Genomic DNA, 17,034 nt, shown 5'->3' with positions numbered 1-17,034 from the left:
GCCAAAATTCACCTTTTACAAGGAAAACAGCCAATGTGAAGATGACTCAGACACTGTGAACCAGCTCAAAGGTAACAGATTTACATTTCCCAAAAGCAGCATTTAAGAACACCTTGTCCTCACTGAACTCCACACTGCCCACAATGCTGTTTGCTAAGGAATAGGCTCATGTTCTCTCCCTGGACTTTATCATTATTTATTTAGTTTTCACTTTCCACAATGAACCGCTTATAACTATCAGAAGCATCTAGTGAGGTCCTGAAGACTAGAGGTGAAGGAAGTAAATAAACTTCCTCCTCCTTTTTTATTCATTCTGAAGGTTTATCACTTTTTTTCAGCTCTAGACAGTGAAATTGAATCAACACAGTAAAACAAAACAAAAAAAGGATGTTTTCTTCTCATGTAGAATAAGCTTTTGATTTAGAGATTGAAGACTTTACAAAAAAATGAAGGATGAACCATAAAGAGATTCCACTACACAGCCATCAGAATAGTTTGTATTAAAAAGACTGATACTACCAATGTCGGCAAGGATGTGGAGCAATGGAAACTCTCATACACTGCTGGTGGAAGTGTAAAACAGCACAGCCACTTTGGAAAAAAGTATGGCAGTTTTCTTTTTTTTAAGCCAAACATACACCTACCATTTGAGCCAGCAAAGTGTACTCCTAAGAATTTACCCAAGAGAAATGAAAATGTATGTCCACAAAAAAAGGATGTACAAAAAAATTCATAGTAACTTTATTAATTGCAAACTGGAAATAGCTCAGGTGTCCATCAACAGGAAATTGGATAAAGAACTGTGATATATTCGTATAACATAATACTACTGAGCAATAAAAGAGAAAGAACTATTAACATATGCAACAAGATGGACGAATCTCAAAAATCTTATGCTGAGTAAAAGAATTCTATCACAAAAGAGTACATATGATATGATGACATTTATATAAAGCTTGAGAATTGTTGAAACAAATCTATGATAGAAAGAACAGTAGTAGCCCCAGAAGCTGAGAGAGGGAATTGAATGGGAAGGGGCACAAGAAAACGTTCCAGGGTAATGGTAATATTCTGTATCTTCATAGGTGTGGGTTATAAAATTGTATGCACCTATCAAAAGTTATAATTTGTGTATTTTATTGTATGCAAATATTATCTCAGAAGAAAAAAAGCTACAGTGAAATACTGAACTCTAGTTACTCATATGCATGGTTGAGTATTTAGAGGGACGTATATTAATGTGTGCAACTCACTTTGAAATATATTAGTAAAAATTAAGATGGATTGACAGATAGATGGGCCAATGTGTGATAATGCAAACATAGTAAAATTGTTAATGGTAGAATCTAGGTGGTGGGAAAATGAGGGCTGACTACAAAATTATTTTGACTTTGCTATATATTTAAAGATTTTCATAATAAAATGTTAGAAAAAAAAGAAGAATGATGGGAAGCCACTTGCCTACATAGCACTTAAAAACCAGATTCATAAATATTTTCCAGATTAGGGAAAATCTAAGCCTATTTTTGGCTCAGAGTTTTACAAAAGACTATGTGGAAGATTAAGATTTCCAAAGAGAAATATGGTCAGTTATATAAGGCTGCTGTATGATAAATGTCTTGGTGACAGATGTCCTGATGAACTTATTTTTGCTGTTCCTACATGTACTGTTTTTCTCCATGGCTTTAAATGTTGCAGCTGTGTTACCGGTCATGACATTTCCTTTGATGGAGCTGAGATAAATTTAAGGATCAAAGAGCTCCAAGCGGTTTTATAGATATTATCTTATTTATCCTTGAAGTAGTTCTAAAGAGTATAGTTGAACAGGTATTATTATTCCATTTTACAGAAAGAAGAAACAGGAAGACATAGAAATTAAGGAAGTCATTTAAGGTCACCAACAGCACCTATAATAAGAATACATTGAGAGCATACTCTGCCAATTTTATAATCATTCTCTTACTTAATCCTCACATAATCTTTCATTTTCTACTGCTTTTGGAAAACAAATAGCTTGGCTTAAATTACAAAGTCCATCACCCTAACTTCTGTCTAACTAGTCAACAGTTCTGAACATTTTCTGTGAAGACACATAGATGTTCACATTCCTGTGGGTATAACCAAAGTTATGGATAATTTTGCCAGGTACTTGCAATTCTACTGCTTTTCTTTTTCTCTAGAAAGCACACTGGAATGCAAGTAGGAATGACATAAGAATAACCCTGAATCTCTTCCAATTTATATTTTACAAAGCAGATCATTTGCAAATTTGGTATTTCAATTAAATTAGAAATGAACTACTTTGTAGCATTAAGACTGATAATCTGCAAAAGCCTGAATCTTCTAAGACCTTTCCTTGTATAGTACACCATGGTCAAGTAGACTGAAGAATAAGGTGTGGTACAACTCTTGTAGCCCAAACTGCCCTCTCCAGTTGGTTCTGAAAACCTCTTTCAAACTTGACCATCCATCAAATGTCCTTAGCATATGTGCTAAAGAGAATGCAACCCCAAGTTTTAATAAAGGCCAAGGTTACTGAGCTCTAAAAGATGTCTTAGTGGATAATAAACTAGCATAACTGTCAGCAGTACAGCCAAGTCATATCACCTTCCTCCTTCCTTTTCTCCCTACTCCCACAACCCCAGAGTTCTACAGAATCTTTATAATACTTTGCCTTTTTCTCCAAAACCCAGAAATACTAGCAGCAGTACAGGTGCTAGAGACTGAATGTTTGTGTCTCATCCCGTCCCAAATTCATATGTTAAAACCCTAACCCTCAATGTGGTAATATTAGGAGATGGGGCCTTTGAAAGGCAATTAGAGCATGAAGGCAGAGCCCTCACGGATAGAATTAGTGCTCTCATAAGAGAGACCCCAGAGAGCTCTCTAGACTCTTCTGCCATGTGAGGACATAGCAAGAAAATGACCCAGAAGTGGGCCCTCGCCAGATACTAAATCTGCCAGTGCCTTGATCCTGGACTTCCCATCATTTCCCAGAACAGTGAAAAATAAATTTCTGCTGTTTATAAGCCACCAGTCTCTGGTATTTTGTTACAGCAGCCTGAACAGACTGAGAGACAACAGGTATTGATTCTCAATCTAAGAAATGAAGTATAACGAAGAGACTTAGCCTGAATACTTTCCTCAGCCTGACAACCTGTTAACAAATTTAGTCGCTATTTGTTCTTCTTTATTACATTGTTACTCTATTCTAGTTCTTTCTCTATGGTCCCTACCACCTAATTTTTTTTAAGTCCATGATTAATAGATCATTTGAGAAAAAAAATTTAATCTGGATTTAAGAGGCAAAGGTGATTGTTTACAAATTAGATTCTTACTACATGAAAAAAATAGAAATAGCATTTCTTTAAAGATTAAGCTGTTTTTTGTATTTATTTATGATTCAATATACACACAATCTTTCACAAATAAACCTGTATATAACAAAAAGTAATTTCTATGCCTTAAACTTTTCAAAGAAAGCAAACAAAAACAATATAAATGTATCAGTATAATTTTCAAAATATGTATACAAAGTTAGGAATTAAGACTTTTTAAACTATTATTTCTTGAGAAGCTACCATGGCTCTATGCAAAGGGCTTCATGTGTGTTACCTTATTTAATCTACACGCTGAGTTAAAAAGCATTATCCTTTAAAAAAAAAAAAAAACCGATAAGGATATGGAGGTTTATGGAGGTCAAGGGACTTGCCCAGAAGACTTCCTCCGAGCTGGTGCTCTAGCAGGGATTCAAACCAAGGTCTGTGTGGTTGCAGAGCTCAGCTCTTTCTTGCATATACACAACACACTACAGAGTACGAGCTTTTACGTCCCTGTGGCCTAAAATGCCCAAGAAGGTCATTTAGCTTCTTGCTGTCTTCTGTGAACCATCCCATCCTGATTAGGCACCCGGCTGTGCATTCAGACCATAAAAGTAAAAGCACATTATAAAAAGTTTGTCCTTCATTGTGATGTCTTTGGACAAGCTTCTTTACCTCTTTTTTTCCCCCTAATCTCTAACCTAACACTAGGTTTACCAGTACCACTTCATAGCATTAATAAAGACAAAGCCATAGAACCCACATGGTTATAGAACTAGGAAAGACATAGAAATTATCCAACCCAACTCTCTCATTTTACAAATGAGGAACTGAGGTCAAGAGAAGATAACTTGCCAGTGTCACATTAGTAGTTGATGCAGCATGATCTATAATGCAGATCTCTGACTCTTTATAATATCCACAGTATAAAGAATTTCCTTCTAAGGAGATATTTGTCTAAAATTTATCTATATATGTACACACATTTGTGAAGTAGTTTAGATATGGAAGTCCAAAAATGATTCTCTCATCTCAAATTGATGTTTTCCTCTACATAATTTTGTCAACAGTCATTATTACTGCATAAAAATATGCATAAGTAATATTGTAACAAGTTCTTAAGTTGGCAAAGCTGTGAGTATGATGTTCTCCTTAGGTACAGCTCACCTGTTTTCCAGGTCCGGCATGCTTAGGTTTCTAGCAGCAAAGCACATTTTGAGAGGAATGACCTTCCTGTCCTTGGTGCTGTTTTGGTGTTTTGGAGAACCAGAGTCCTCACTGCCACTAAAGCTTGGTGACTGGGGAGCTGCACCTTCCCATGGCAGATCTGATACTAATGATGGCTTCTTGATATATGGCGTTACTTCTCGGATGAACTTTACTACGAACAGAAATCAAAGAAGAAGGTTAGTATTTTTTTGCTTCCTATGAAAAATGACAACTGAAATATACACATACATGCACTATCTGGCATGAAGTGAAAAAATACACAAAGTTAAAGAGCCAGCACCCAGAATATTAGGATTGGAGAGTGCTTTAAGGGCATGTAATCCCAATGATATACCATTACTCTATTCTAAAAACTTTAACTTCTGAGTCTTTGCATATTGTTCCTTCTGCTTAGGACTCCTTTCTCCCTTTGTCTGTCTGGTCAACTCCATTCAAGGGCCACCTCTTCAGCAGCCTTTCCTGTCCACTCTCTCCAGGGTACTACCATTACTTCTCTGTAACAACCTCTAAGCATCCTGCGGTGAAATCCTTTCAGTTCCCTGGCTGGTTGTGAGTTCCCCGAAGGCAGGGTTTTTGATTTATTCAATCTTGGTATCCAACATCTAGACCAGTGCCTTTTCAGTAAATGCCTGAATAAATGAGTGAAGGAAAAAATGAACCATTAAACACTTGGTAGTTGGCCATCCATGAATGAATCTGGCAATAGATTCAGTACCTCCTGAGGCAGCGCCATCTAGCTTTGGACAACTCTTAACATTTAGAAACTTCTTGAAACTTCCACCCATTGGTTTGCTGACTACTGAGGCCATAAAGAACAAACTTAATCTTTTCTCTTCTACATGAAAACCCTTCAAATAGCTGCAGACTGGATTATCTCTCTCTCTTCTCCAATTTAGAACTATGTATCTCTAGTTCAGGTCAATTCAACTCAACCAACATTTTTAGCTGCCTTCCAAGTGTCAGTCATTAGGTTAGCCACTGAGAATTCAAGTGCAAATGAGGCATGGATCCTGCCCTCAAGGAGTGCCCAGTATAGTACAGGAGACAGCTATGTAAACAAACCACTATAGTTTTCAAAAACAAGTACAAAAATAAAGTATAGTCAAAATAAGGTATTTCCATTAATGGCAGCCCCTAATTAAAATACAGCTTTTAAGAGATGGGAAACTTTTTCCTTTTTAAGTTCAACTTTAGGACTCATATAAAATACTTCTTTTACCTCAGTCATGACTGGCAACCACTGTCATTTGAGGCATAGTGTTCTTACTTCAAAAACTAGACAGACTGAAGATTACTAAAATCTAAAATAGCATTAGAAATGTCAATAAATACTTGAATATAGATAAATCAGTCACCATTTCCTCTGCAAACATCAATATATTCTACATCAGTATTCTACCTCCTTTCAAATTCCATTGTGGTAGGTCATTAGCATCATGGGAACTGAAAAACTAGAAAGGTATCAATCCTTATCAATGTCATAATAGCTAGTATTAATATTTTATAGCATTAGAAGCTTTATAAGCCTATGAAATTTTACTAAGAAAGAGATTACTAAATCTAAAAAATGATCAGATATGCTTCTAAAAACACAGCTAACAACAGTCTTTAAAATTTTGTTTTTTTTAAAATAGGTAATGCATGCACATAACAAAATTCAAAAGGTATAAAAGATTTTATAATAAAAAATGTGTATTTTTAGCAGCCCAATTCCCATCCCTGGAGGCAATCATTGTATGGTCTTCCAGTGATATGCTAAGCATATATAAAAATACACACACACATATGTATATCTACATATACACACAATGGTAGTATATTATGCTTAGTGTTTCCACATCTTGCTTTTTTTACTTAATAATAGTGATAACAGTCTTTTATAACCCTAGCATTCTACAGCTCACTCTACATGATACGGTGATAGAGAGGCCTTTGGAATCACACAGACCCGGTTCAAATACTAACTACTAACTGTGCTTGCTACTTCAGAACTGTATGCTCTCACTTGACAGCTCTGAGGCCCTCATCTATAAAATGGCAGTAACACTAAGCAAGTAAAAATTCTAGGCATCTACTAAACATTCAATAAATAGTAGATGTTTTTCTTCTCCTTCCCTAAATTAAAAAGTTAGAGAAGTTTAAAAAAGTTAACAGCAATCAGTAGAACAGGCAAAATTATTTTCTTATAAGTTATTAAATAAGATCTGCTGAAGTTAAGCATAATTCTAGAAAATATAATAATGCTAATGCCAGCATTTAGATAGAGTTTATATGTGTTTGTATATGTGTGTGTGCTTTCTATGTATAGTTATGTGTATTTCTAGGTGGAGAGAGTAAAAGCTAGATGACTCGGGTCACCAAGGAGATTTTTTCATCCTAGAAGAATGAGCAGGGGTGCAGCCAGTATATCCCTTGAGTGGCTGACTCAGGCATTTCAATACATACTTTAGCTTAGCTTTGTGCTTTCAAGAGAGAATTAGATCACAACAACTTTGGCAGAAATTCTTAAAATTTCCAGTCACTGCCAATGGCAAAGACTTGCTCTTTTGAACATTTAAGGCAATATACGAACTGCTGGATTACCAACTGGGGGAAATTAAAGAGATTCTAAATCACTACTCTTTTTACTTAATTGAAGTGTAGTCAGTTTACAATGCATCAATGATTTCTGGTGTACAGCATAATGCTTCAGTCATACATATACATACATATATTTATTTTCATATTCTCTTTCATTATAGGTTACTACAAGATATTGAATATATTTCTCTGTGCTATACAGAAGAAACTTGTTTATATATTTTATATATACTAGTTAATATTTGCAAACCTCGAACTCCCAATTCATCCCTTCCCGCCCACTTCCCCCTAGTAACCATAAGATTGTTTACTATGTCTGAGTCTATTTCTGTTTTATAGGAAGTTCATTAGTGTTTTCTTTTTTTTTTTTAATTCCACATATGACTGATATCATATGGTATTTTTCTTTCTTTCTGGCTTACTTCACTTAGAATGATGATCTCCAGATCCATCCATGTTGCTGCAAATGACATTATTTCATTCTTTTTTATGGCTGAGTAGTATTCCACTATATAAATATATATCACAGCTTCTTTATTTAGTCATCTGTTGATGGACATTTAGGTTGTTTCCATGTCTCGGCTATTGTATATAGAGCTGATATGAACATTGGGGTGCATGTGTCTTTTCAAAGTAGAGTTCTCTTTGGATATATGTCCAGGAGTGGGATTGCTGGATCATATCGTAAGTCTATTTTTAGTTGTTTGAGGAATCTCCATACTGTTTCCCCTAATGGCTGCACCAAACTGCAGTCCTACCAACAGTGTAGGAAGGTTCCCTTATCTCCATGCCCTCTCTGGCATTTGTCGTTTGTGGACTTTTTAATGATGGCCATTCTGACTGGTGTAAGGTGATACCTCATTGTAGTTTTGATTTCCATTTCTCTGATAACTAGCAATATTGAGCATTCTTCCATGTGCTTATTAGCCATTTGTATGTTTTCACTGGATTATTACTTGTTTAGGTCTTCTGCCAATTTCTGGACTGGGTTGTTTGTTTTTTTTTTTTACTAAGTTATATGAGCTGTTTATATATTCTGGAAATTAAACCTTTGTCAGTCACATCATTTGCAAACATTTTCTCCCATTCCAGAGGCTGTCATCTTGTTTTGCTTATGGTTTCCTTTGCTGTGCTAGATGACTACCCTTGAATATTACAGTGGTTAGAAAAGCCCTCTTTACGATGTACTGAGAAGTTCATTTGATCACAGAGTAGCATCAATGAGCTGATTACTGCACACATACTTAAATAAAACAGTCATATACACACAACCTATTGCATGGCCTTATTAAAAGAGCAATGAGTTTTACCTGAGTTGATGACCATGGCATTGACACCCCCATCTAACTGGTTACCCATAATGGCTGAAGAACCATAAATAGACATCTGTTTCTAATTTACCTGAGATTTGGAAAAGGTGTAAAGTTAACAGTGTTCTGTTTAAGCCCTATCCTTAGACCTCTCCAGTTGCCATAATGCTTTAACCTGGGTAACTGGCTGGATAAGCAAAACCTCTACACTCCCACATAGCATTCAGGTAGACTCAGAACCCATGATCTATTTCAGAATTACTTCTCCTGATAGTTAAAGATCATCCTCAAAATGTTTAATTAAACTCTGATGTTTATAATGTTTTAGGTGTTTAGATGCTGAAGTTAATCTTCTTTCTTCTATGCACTGCTCATTTTATTGAAAATGAAGGGGGCTTCCCCCTACCCTAAAAGTAACAATATAATTAATCCCTTCTCTTTAGAATGAGAAAAACACATACATGTACTGTACACATACCTAGAAAGACATCTTGAAGGATTTTAATCAAAATATCAATAGTGCTTAGATATGGGCATAGAATTGCCTTTTTTTCTTTATGTAGTCAGTATATTTGAAATTTTTGAGTCCGAAGCATTTATTTTTAAAAACCACGTCATTTAAAAAGGAAGAAAACTTATTCTGAAACCTTGCTCAAACTAAACACAGAACCACCTTAAACTGAAATCTTGTTGAGCCTTCAAAAAGTATAATGCACTGGATAGGATCCAAGATCCAACTGATTCTTACTGAATTCCATGCTCTAATAAGTAGGGTTAAAGGGGGTCCATGTATATTAACAAGGTACACCGGTATCCTGGTTTGGGGCATTAGGCAGCACCTGATTTTAAACTGAATGCCATATATGTGGCTTTTAAAAGCTTATCCAAAAGATACTTCACGGGGAGGGTATAGCTCAGTGGTAGAGTGCATGCCTAGTATGCATGAGGTCCTGGGTTCAATCCCCAGTACCTCCATTAGAATAAATAAATAAATAAACCTAATTATCTCCTCCACCCCCCTAAAAAAAAAAAAAAAAGAATGCACTATCAAAAGATACTTCATAGTGCAGACCTAACCTACAGGCTGCAAACACAAGTATTCTGGTAAATCAATCATTTCCCTTATAAGCATCAATCTCTCACATAATCATTACTTTCCTCTTTTATCTCTAATGCTTATCGTTTTCTTGTCTCATCAAGTGACCTTTACTATGAGGTTAAGTGAAACTAAACAGGTCAGACAATGTGGGGAGAATGGTGCCATTCTTTCCCCTGCTTTTGCAAGCAAGTCTGTTTCTGACTTAACCTTAGGGTAGAAGAGCAGGCTTTTCATTTTGCTGACAAATGAGTTATGTCAACATCACTGTTAAAGTATTCTCCCAAGAAGCTTCTCCTCAACCGCATCTCCAGCTCCACCTCCAAATCAAGAATCTGATAGATGACCACCAAAACCATTAGGAAGGAATTATTTTACTTTCAGTAAAAAGCCTTTTATATTCTTAACTTGCAGGTGTCTTTCAGCTCAAGTCTCTTACCATTTAGTTTGAGTAGACTGCACAGTCTAGGCTTTGGTGATGTGAAACCCTGAATGTGTTCACAGTGACTCTGGCTTCACTATATCTTTTCATTTTCAAGTAACACTGCAAAGCCTCCAATTTACTGAGCTCTTGTGTCAAGAACTGTTTTGGGAACTTAGAATAATACATTTGTGAACAAAACATGAAAAAAAAAAAGGATAAATGTAATGAATAAGTAAATTATATTCTAGAAAAATAAAAACATGTTCACATAAAAGTCTGTTCATGAATGTTTTTAGCAGTTCTATTTCTAAGTGCCAAAACTGGAAGCAACTCAAATTTCTTTTAATGGGTAAATGAATAAATTGCAGTACAGCCAGAGAACAGAATGCTACTTGGTGATAAAAAGGAAAATGAACTATCAATACACCAAGCAACTTGGATGAATCTCAAAGGCTCATGCTGAATAAAAGAAGCCAGTGTCAAAGGGTTACATACGTGGGAGGAGGTTATAGCTGAATGGTATAGCTCCCAGGTTCAATCCCCAGTTCCTCCATTAAATTAAATAAGTAAATAAATAAACCTAATTAACTCCCCCCCCAAACAAAAAACAAACATTTTTAAAAGTTAAATTTAAAAAGAAAACTAAAAAAAAAAAAGGTTATATACTGTATGATTCTATTATTGAAAAGTTAAAACTATCTGAAGATAGGGATGGGGAAGATGTGATTAGTTTTTTGGAGCATAGAACTGTCCTATATCCTTATTGTGGTGATGCTCACAAGAATTTATACATCCGTTAAAATTCACAGAATTGTATACCATATGGGGACATGGGGGAGCAAATTTTACTGCATGATAATTAAAAAATGAAATAAATTATATAGTATAAGACACTAAAAATTATAGAAAAGGAAAAACAATAAAGGAAGGTGGATCAGGACTGCTGCAAGGGGGTCAATCTGCAACTGTAAATAAGGTGGTTAGGTGAACTCCATTATGAAGACATTTGAGCAATGACTTAAAGGGGGTGAGGGACTTAGTCATGGAGATATTTGGAAGAAGCATTCCTGAGGGAAGAACAGTGGTAAAGCAGTAAGTAAGGCCAATGTGACTAGCATAGGGTAATTGAAGGGGAAAGAGTACAAAATGGAGTCACAGAGGTATAGGGAATGGGTAGTGCAGGTCATTGAAAGAACTTCGGCTTTTATTCTGAAATAGGAAGCCATCGAGAGGTATGAGCAGAGCAGTGACATGATCTAACTTGTATTTTAATCATTCTCACCACTTTGTTGAAAATAGAGTGAAAGACAACAAGGGAAGAAGCAGGAAGACCAACTGGAAGGTTATCACAGGTGAGAGATTATGCGAGTTGGGCCAGGGTGACAGGAGTGGAGGTGGCGAAAAATGGTCAGATTCTCTACTGAAGGTAGACCTACTCAAATGACCTGACAGATTGGTGAAGTGGGGTTATGAAAAAGAGAGAAACTGAGGATGACATTGAGATTTTTGTCCTAAAAAACAGGAATGATAAAATCACCATCAACAGGTTTAGAAGGAAAGGTCAGTAAACTGAGACATACATTAGGCAATCAAATCTAGCAGGCAGTCAGATATGAGTTTGCAGTTCAGGAGATGGATCTGGGCCGGAGCTATAAATATGGGAGCTGCTGGCATGTGGCTGATATTTAAGGCCACGAGACTGGGTAAGATCACCATATTAGTCAGGGTCCCAGCAGGAAACAGACATCATGGGGTTAATAAAAGGACAATTTATAAAGGTGTGGATAAGAGTTCAGGGAAACCACAAGGAAAAATAGAGTGTGATATCCTGTTTCTACACCCAGGCCTGAAGGGACTAGGAGAGGAAGTAGTTAATTAGGCCCAGGAGAGAGTCCTGTAGAGAACTAACTTGGGAGGAGCAGTGACCTTCAGTCAGTTCACCAGACTGCAGTGACCCTGCAGATTGGGAGCCAAGAGGATAAATGCTCCAACCTCACTCTACTGCCTCTTTTCCCCCAGTGTCCTGTTGGATCTCCATACTGGTTAAACTCAACAAAAGCCAAAGGGCAAGGAAACCTGTTGATGTGGTACATGCAGGTCAGCATCCTGGGTCAGAAAGCAGGTAGAGAAAGAGAAGTGGACCTAAAGGGACAAACAGAAGACTTTCAGCACCATTACCAAAGAAGTGCGCATAGACAAGAGGACACTCCACTATTAAAGGGCTGGGGAGAAAAGAAGGAACAGCAAGAGACAGGAGCCCCATGAGAGACAAGTACTCCACAGAAACACTGGCCTAAAACAGTTCCAAGTTTACCCAAACTGGAAAAGCCTTGTCTTGATCTTACTACCCCTGACTTGGTTCCTTCCTCTCTTTACCACTCCTTGAAAACAAAAATAAAGTTTATACTTGCTGTTTCTATTTTCTCCTTTTGCTCCTTAATCGCTTCTGAATAAAACTGCATTCTAAAGAGTCACTCATGTTTTCTGATTCACCCAATCCAAAGGCCCTTATTCTCAATCCTTATTCTTGACCATTTCACATCTGCAATGCACTTTATCAACTGGTTTTACTCCTCCTTTCTGGCTATCTTTTTTTTTTTTTTTTTGATTAACCGCAAGTGTTATTTTTATGCCATCATATATAATTAGACAATAAATACAAATATATGTATGTGTATGCATTTGACTGGGACATTGTGCTGTACACCAGAGATTGACACATTGTAATTGATGGCACTTTAATAAAGAAAATAATTAGACAATAAAAGATTGTATTCTTTTATTTTATTTTTTTTAACATTTTTTATTGATTTTAAATCATTTTACAATGTGTCAAATTCCAGTGTCCAGCACAATTTTTCAGTCTGGCCATCTATTTTTTAATGTCTTGTTTCTCCTCCTATCCCTGCAAATGTAGTTGTTTCTCAAGGCTCTGATTTTAGCATTTTCTTCCCACTTTATCCTCTAGTCTCTAGCAACCTTCAGTGCTAGATCTTTACATTTAATATACCTTGTAATATATCTTGAGAACTAATTTATCTTCTTGGCCCCAATTTCCTCCAGCTGAGTACTATCCCAACACTTCAAACTTAACATATGTGAACTGATCTTCATTATCTTTAATCTGTTGCGTGATTGTGTTAGTTATTAGCTTTAGCATCAGCATGTTTCTAGCCACCCAGTATCTAAACCAATATAGTACAAAAGTCTGGTGTAAAGCCCAATAATATGTATTTTATTAAAGCTTCCCAAGGTGGTTGATTCTCAAGCCCACGAAACTTTGGGAACCACTTCTCTAAACCTCTATAACCTAGTCCCTTCTCCCTAGCCCCCATATCTAGGCAAGTGTCAAATCATCTCATCTCATTTCTGAAATTTTTCTCTAATCTACCAACTCCCCTCAATTCCCACTGCTAACATGCTTCTGGATCACCTAAACCTTTGTAATGACCTTTTTTTGGGGGGGGTGGAGGGGGTAGTTGTGGTAAAAAAAAAAGTAGGTAACATAAAATTTACCATTTTAACCATTTTTTCCATATACAGTTTGGTGGCATCAAGTACATTCACACTGTTGTGCAACCATCAACGCCATCCATCTCCAGAAGTTTTTCATCTTCCCATACTGAAACTCTGTACCCTTTAAGCAATAATTCCCCATTCTCTTTTTCCCAGCCCCTGGCAACCACCATTTTACCTTCAACTGGCCTCATACTTTCCCCTCAGATAATTAAACTGGAAAATACTGAAAAGAAAATGAAGACAAATGTAAAAATTTCTAATTCTACCACATTTCCTTCCAGACTTTGTCGTCTTTTACTTAATGCAGTAACATACATCTTCCCACGTTAAACAAACTCTTCATGAGCATCATTTAAAAATACCTATAAAGCACAGACAAAACAATCTTGAGAAAGAAGGATGGAGCTGAGGGAATCATACTCCCTGACTTCATACTATATGACAAAGCACAATAATCAAAACAGTATGGTTCTGGCACAAAAAACAGACACACAGATTAATGGAACAGGATAGAAAGCCCAGAAATAAACCCATGCACTTATGATCAATTAATCTATGACAAAGGAGGCAAGAATATACAACAGAAAAAAAGACAGTCTCTTCAATAAGTGGCGCTAGGAAAGCTGGGCAGCTACATGTAAAAGAATGAAATGAGAGCATTCTCTAACACCATATACAAACATGAACTCAAAATGGATTAAAGACTGGATATTATAAAACTCCTAGAGGGAAAACTTAGGCAGAACACTCTTTGACATAAATCATGGCAATTTTTTTGCATCCGCCTCCTAGAATAATGGAAATAAAATCAAAAATAAACAAAGGTGACACAATGAAACTTAAAAACTTTTTCACAGAAAAGGAAACCATAAACAAAACGAAAAGACAACCTATAGAATGGGAGAAAATATTTGCAAATGACACAACTGACAAAGGACTAATTTCCAAAATATACAAACAGCTCATACAGATTAATATAAAAAAATCCAATCAAAAAGGGCAGAAGACCTAAATAGACATTTCTCCAAAGAAGACATCCAGATGGCCAACAGGCACATGAAAAGATGTTTAATATTGCTACTTATTAGAGAAATGCAAATCAAAACTACAATGAGGTATCACCTCACACTGATCAGAATAGTCATCATTAAAAAGTCTGCAAATAATAAATGCTAGAGACGGTGTGGAGAAAAAGGAATCCTTTTACATTGTTGGGAACATAAATTAATGCAGCCACTATGGAGGACAGTATAGAGGTCCCTTAAAAAATTAAAAATAGACTTACCATATAATCCAGCAATTCCATACTCCCGGACATATATCCAGAGAAAACTATAATTTAAAAAAACACATGCACCCCAATATTCATAGCAGCACTAGTTACAACAGCCAAGACATGGAAACAACCTAAATGTCCATCGACAGATGACTGGATAAAGAAGATGTGTTCTTTGTACAATGTACAATGTGTTCAATGTACAATGGAATATTATTCAGCCATAAAAAATTAAATAATGCCATTTGCAGCAACATAGACGGACCCAAGATTATCATATTAAATGAAGTAAATCAGATAAAGACAAATATCATATGATATAACTTATCTGTGGAATCTAAAAAAGATACAAATTTTACTTACAAACCAGAAACAGACTCACAGACACAAAAAACTGATTGCCAAAGGGGAAAGGTCCAGGGGAGGGATAAATTAGGAGTTTGGGATTAACAGATACACATGACTACAAAGAAAATAGATAAAGAACAAGGACCTATGGTATAGCACAGGGAACTATATTCAATTTCTTGTAATAAGCTATAATGGAAAAGAATCTGAAAATATGTGTATATATATATGTATGTATATGTATAACTCAATTGCTTTGCTGTACACCTAAAACTAACATTGTAAATTAACTACACTTCAATAAAAAATAAAACTATAAAAATCCAAAAAACAAAAAAAAAGCTATAGAGCATTCCATTGTGTTTACCATAATTTATTTAAGCATTCTCTAATTATTGAGCACTTACTTTAAATAATGCTGTAAGAAATATATTTTTCAAGAGAGAAATTAGTGTCAAAGGATTATTTAAGGTACATGATAAATATTGCAAATCGCTCCCCAAAAGGACTGTACCATTTTATACTCCTACCAGCAGTATATGAGCATGTCTGTCAGTACACTTGCCAACATTAAGTGACCTTATTTAAAATTCTCTTTGCTATTTGAGTGGGTGAAAAATGGTGTATATAACTACCCAATCTTGATCTCCTGCCTCAACAAATGCATAATATTATTACTGTCTTCTCTTTAAAAGCAGAAAATTCATGTCTCTTTATACTTTTTTGTCTGAAGATACAGGAGGAGTGATTTGTGAGTTACAACAGTGAAGAGTTACAGAATGATCACCAGAACCTTAGATCTAACACAAACCTGAATTATACTTCTTGAATTTGCTGTACCAGCATTTCCAAAGTCATACTTAATTTCCCATTATTGCCTTATCATTTAACTCTATGAAGTTAGCTCCTTTCCTCTTGCTAGTCATCAGGAGGAAAAAAATCCTCAGTAAGGAAACCAAGCACGTCCTCAGAAACAGTACATGTGCTTATGTGACTTCAATGTTTTCTAGTTAAAAAAAAAAAAAACAACTATAATTTGTGTTTGTCCTTAGATTTTCAATTCACTTCATTACCCATTTTTGCTTCTCCATTTCAACCCAAGGCCTGTCCAAGTCAATAAAAGTAGGAGATATACATCCTTTTTTGAGGATCTCAAATTACTACTGGGATGACAAGGAGAACTCAAGTTTCCTTTTAAACCTCTGAGCTACAGTCAAATAAGTCCAAATAAACCAGAAATAAGTTAGCTTTGAAATTCATCACCAGCAATTAAAATTTCAGGATTTTAAAATTATGGCCTTTTATAATAAATTTATGCAAACTGGCAAAAAAAAGATTTTTTAAGGCTTCAATCAGATTCTAACATGAATATCTATTACTTTTATACAAAAGTATTAGCTTTCATGCTTTTATATACACAAACATTGAACAACAAACTAGACTGAAATAATCTGGGTCTTTGGACTTTTTACTGTATAATTTCTCCTTGGTAGTCTTCTTTAACTACTAATCTTATATGGTAAAACCAATTGTGGGTCATTTATAAAGTAAATATTTAAAAAATGAATTTAAAAAGTGATTTTCTTTGGGATGTTTCTTCAAATGAATATGCAAGCTTTTCAATTTTTTATAAAAAAAAGTTTTAAACATCTTAGGTTTGCATTTTTAAATGTTTTTGTAAGAAGACAGCTACCAGCAATTTCCCTGTGGAAACTGCCATACAGTAAGTATGTGGGTTTAAAATCCTTTAAATAACTAATCCACAAACCAGGAGACATTGCACTTGAAAAATTACTTCAAATTACATATGTTTCTTTTCCTTTTGGTTGAGATTTATGTTTATTTTCTAGGCTATATCTCTGTTTGTAAAGTCAATTCCACTCTCACTGCTTCTTCCTCCCCTAAAAAGTACTGCTTCGTATGAAACAATG

At 35.5% G+C, this 17,034-nt stretch overlaps 1 protein-coding gene and 1 non-coding gene across 2 annotated transcripts in view; one reads left to right on the top strand and one right to left on the bottom strand.

Moving 5' to 3' along the window:
- The window catches only part of SNTB2 (syntrophin beta 2), a 90,038-nt gene that overhangs the window by 41,893 nt on the left and 31,111 nt on the right, over positions 1-17,034 (bottom strand). Inside the window, exon 2 of the mRNA XM_032486621.1 lies at positions 4,488-4,701. Coding sequence (XP_032342512.1) covers positions 4,488-4,701 — 214 coding nt within the window. The remainder of the gene's footprint in view (positions 1-4,487; positions 4,702-17,034) is intronic.
- TRNAT-AGU lies at positions 9,344-9,415 on the top strand. Its single transcript has one exon. It is a non-coding gene; the product is annotated as a tRNA-Thr (tRNA).

The sequence above is a fragment of the Camelus ferus genome, chromosome 9 (genome assembly GCF_009834535.1).
Source record: "Camelus ferus isolate YT-003-E chromosome 9, BCGSAC_Cfer_1.0, whole genome shotgun sequence".
NCBI lineage: Eukaryota > Metazoa > Chordata > Mammalia > Artiodactyla > Camelidae > Camelus > Camelus ferus.
This window is presented reverse-complemented; position numbering and strand designations above follow the sequence as displayed.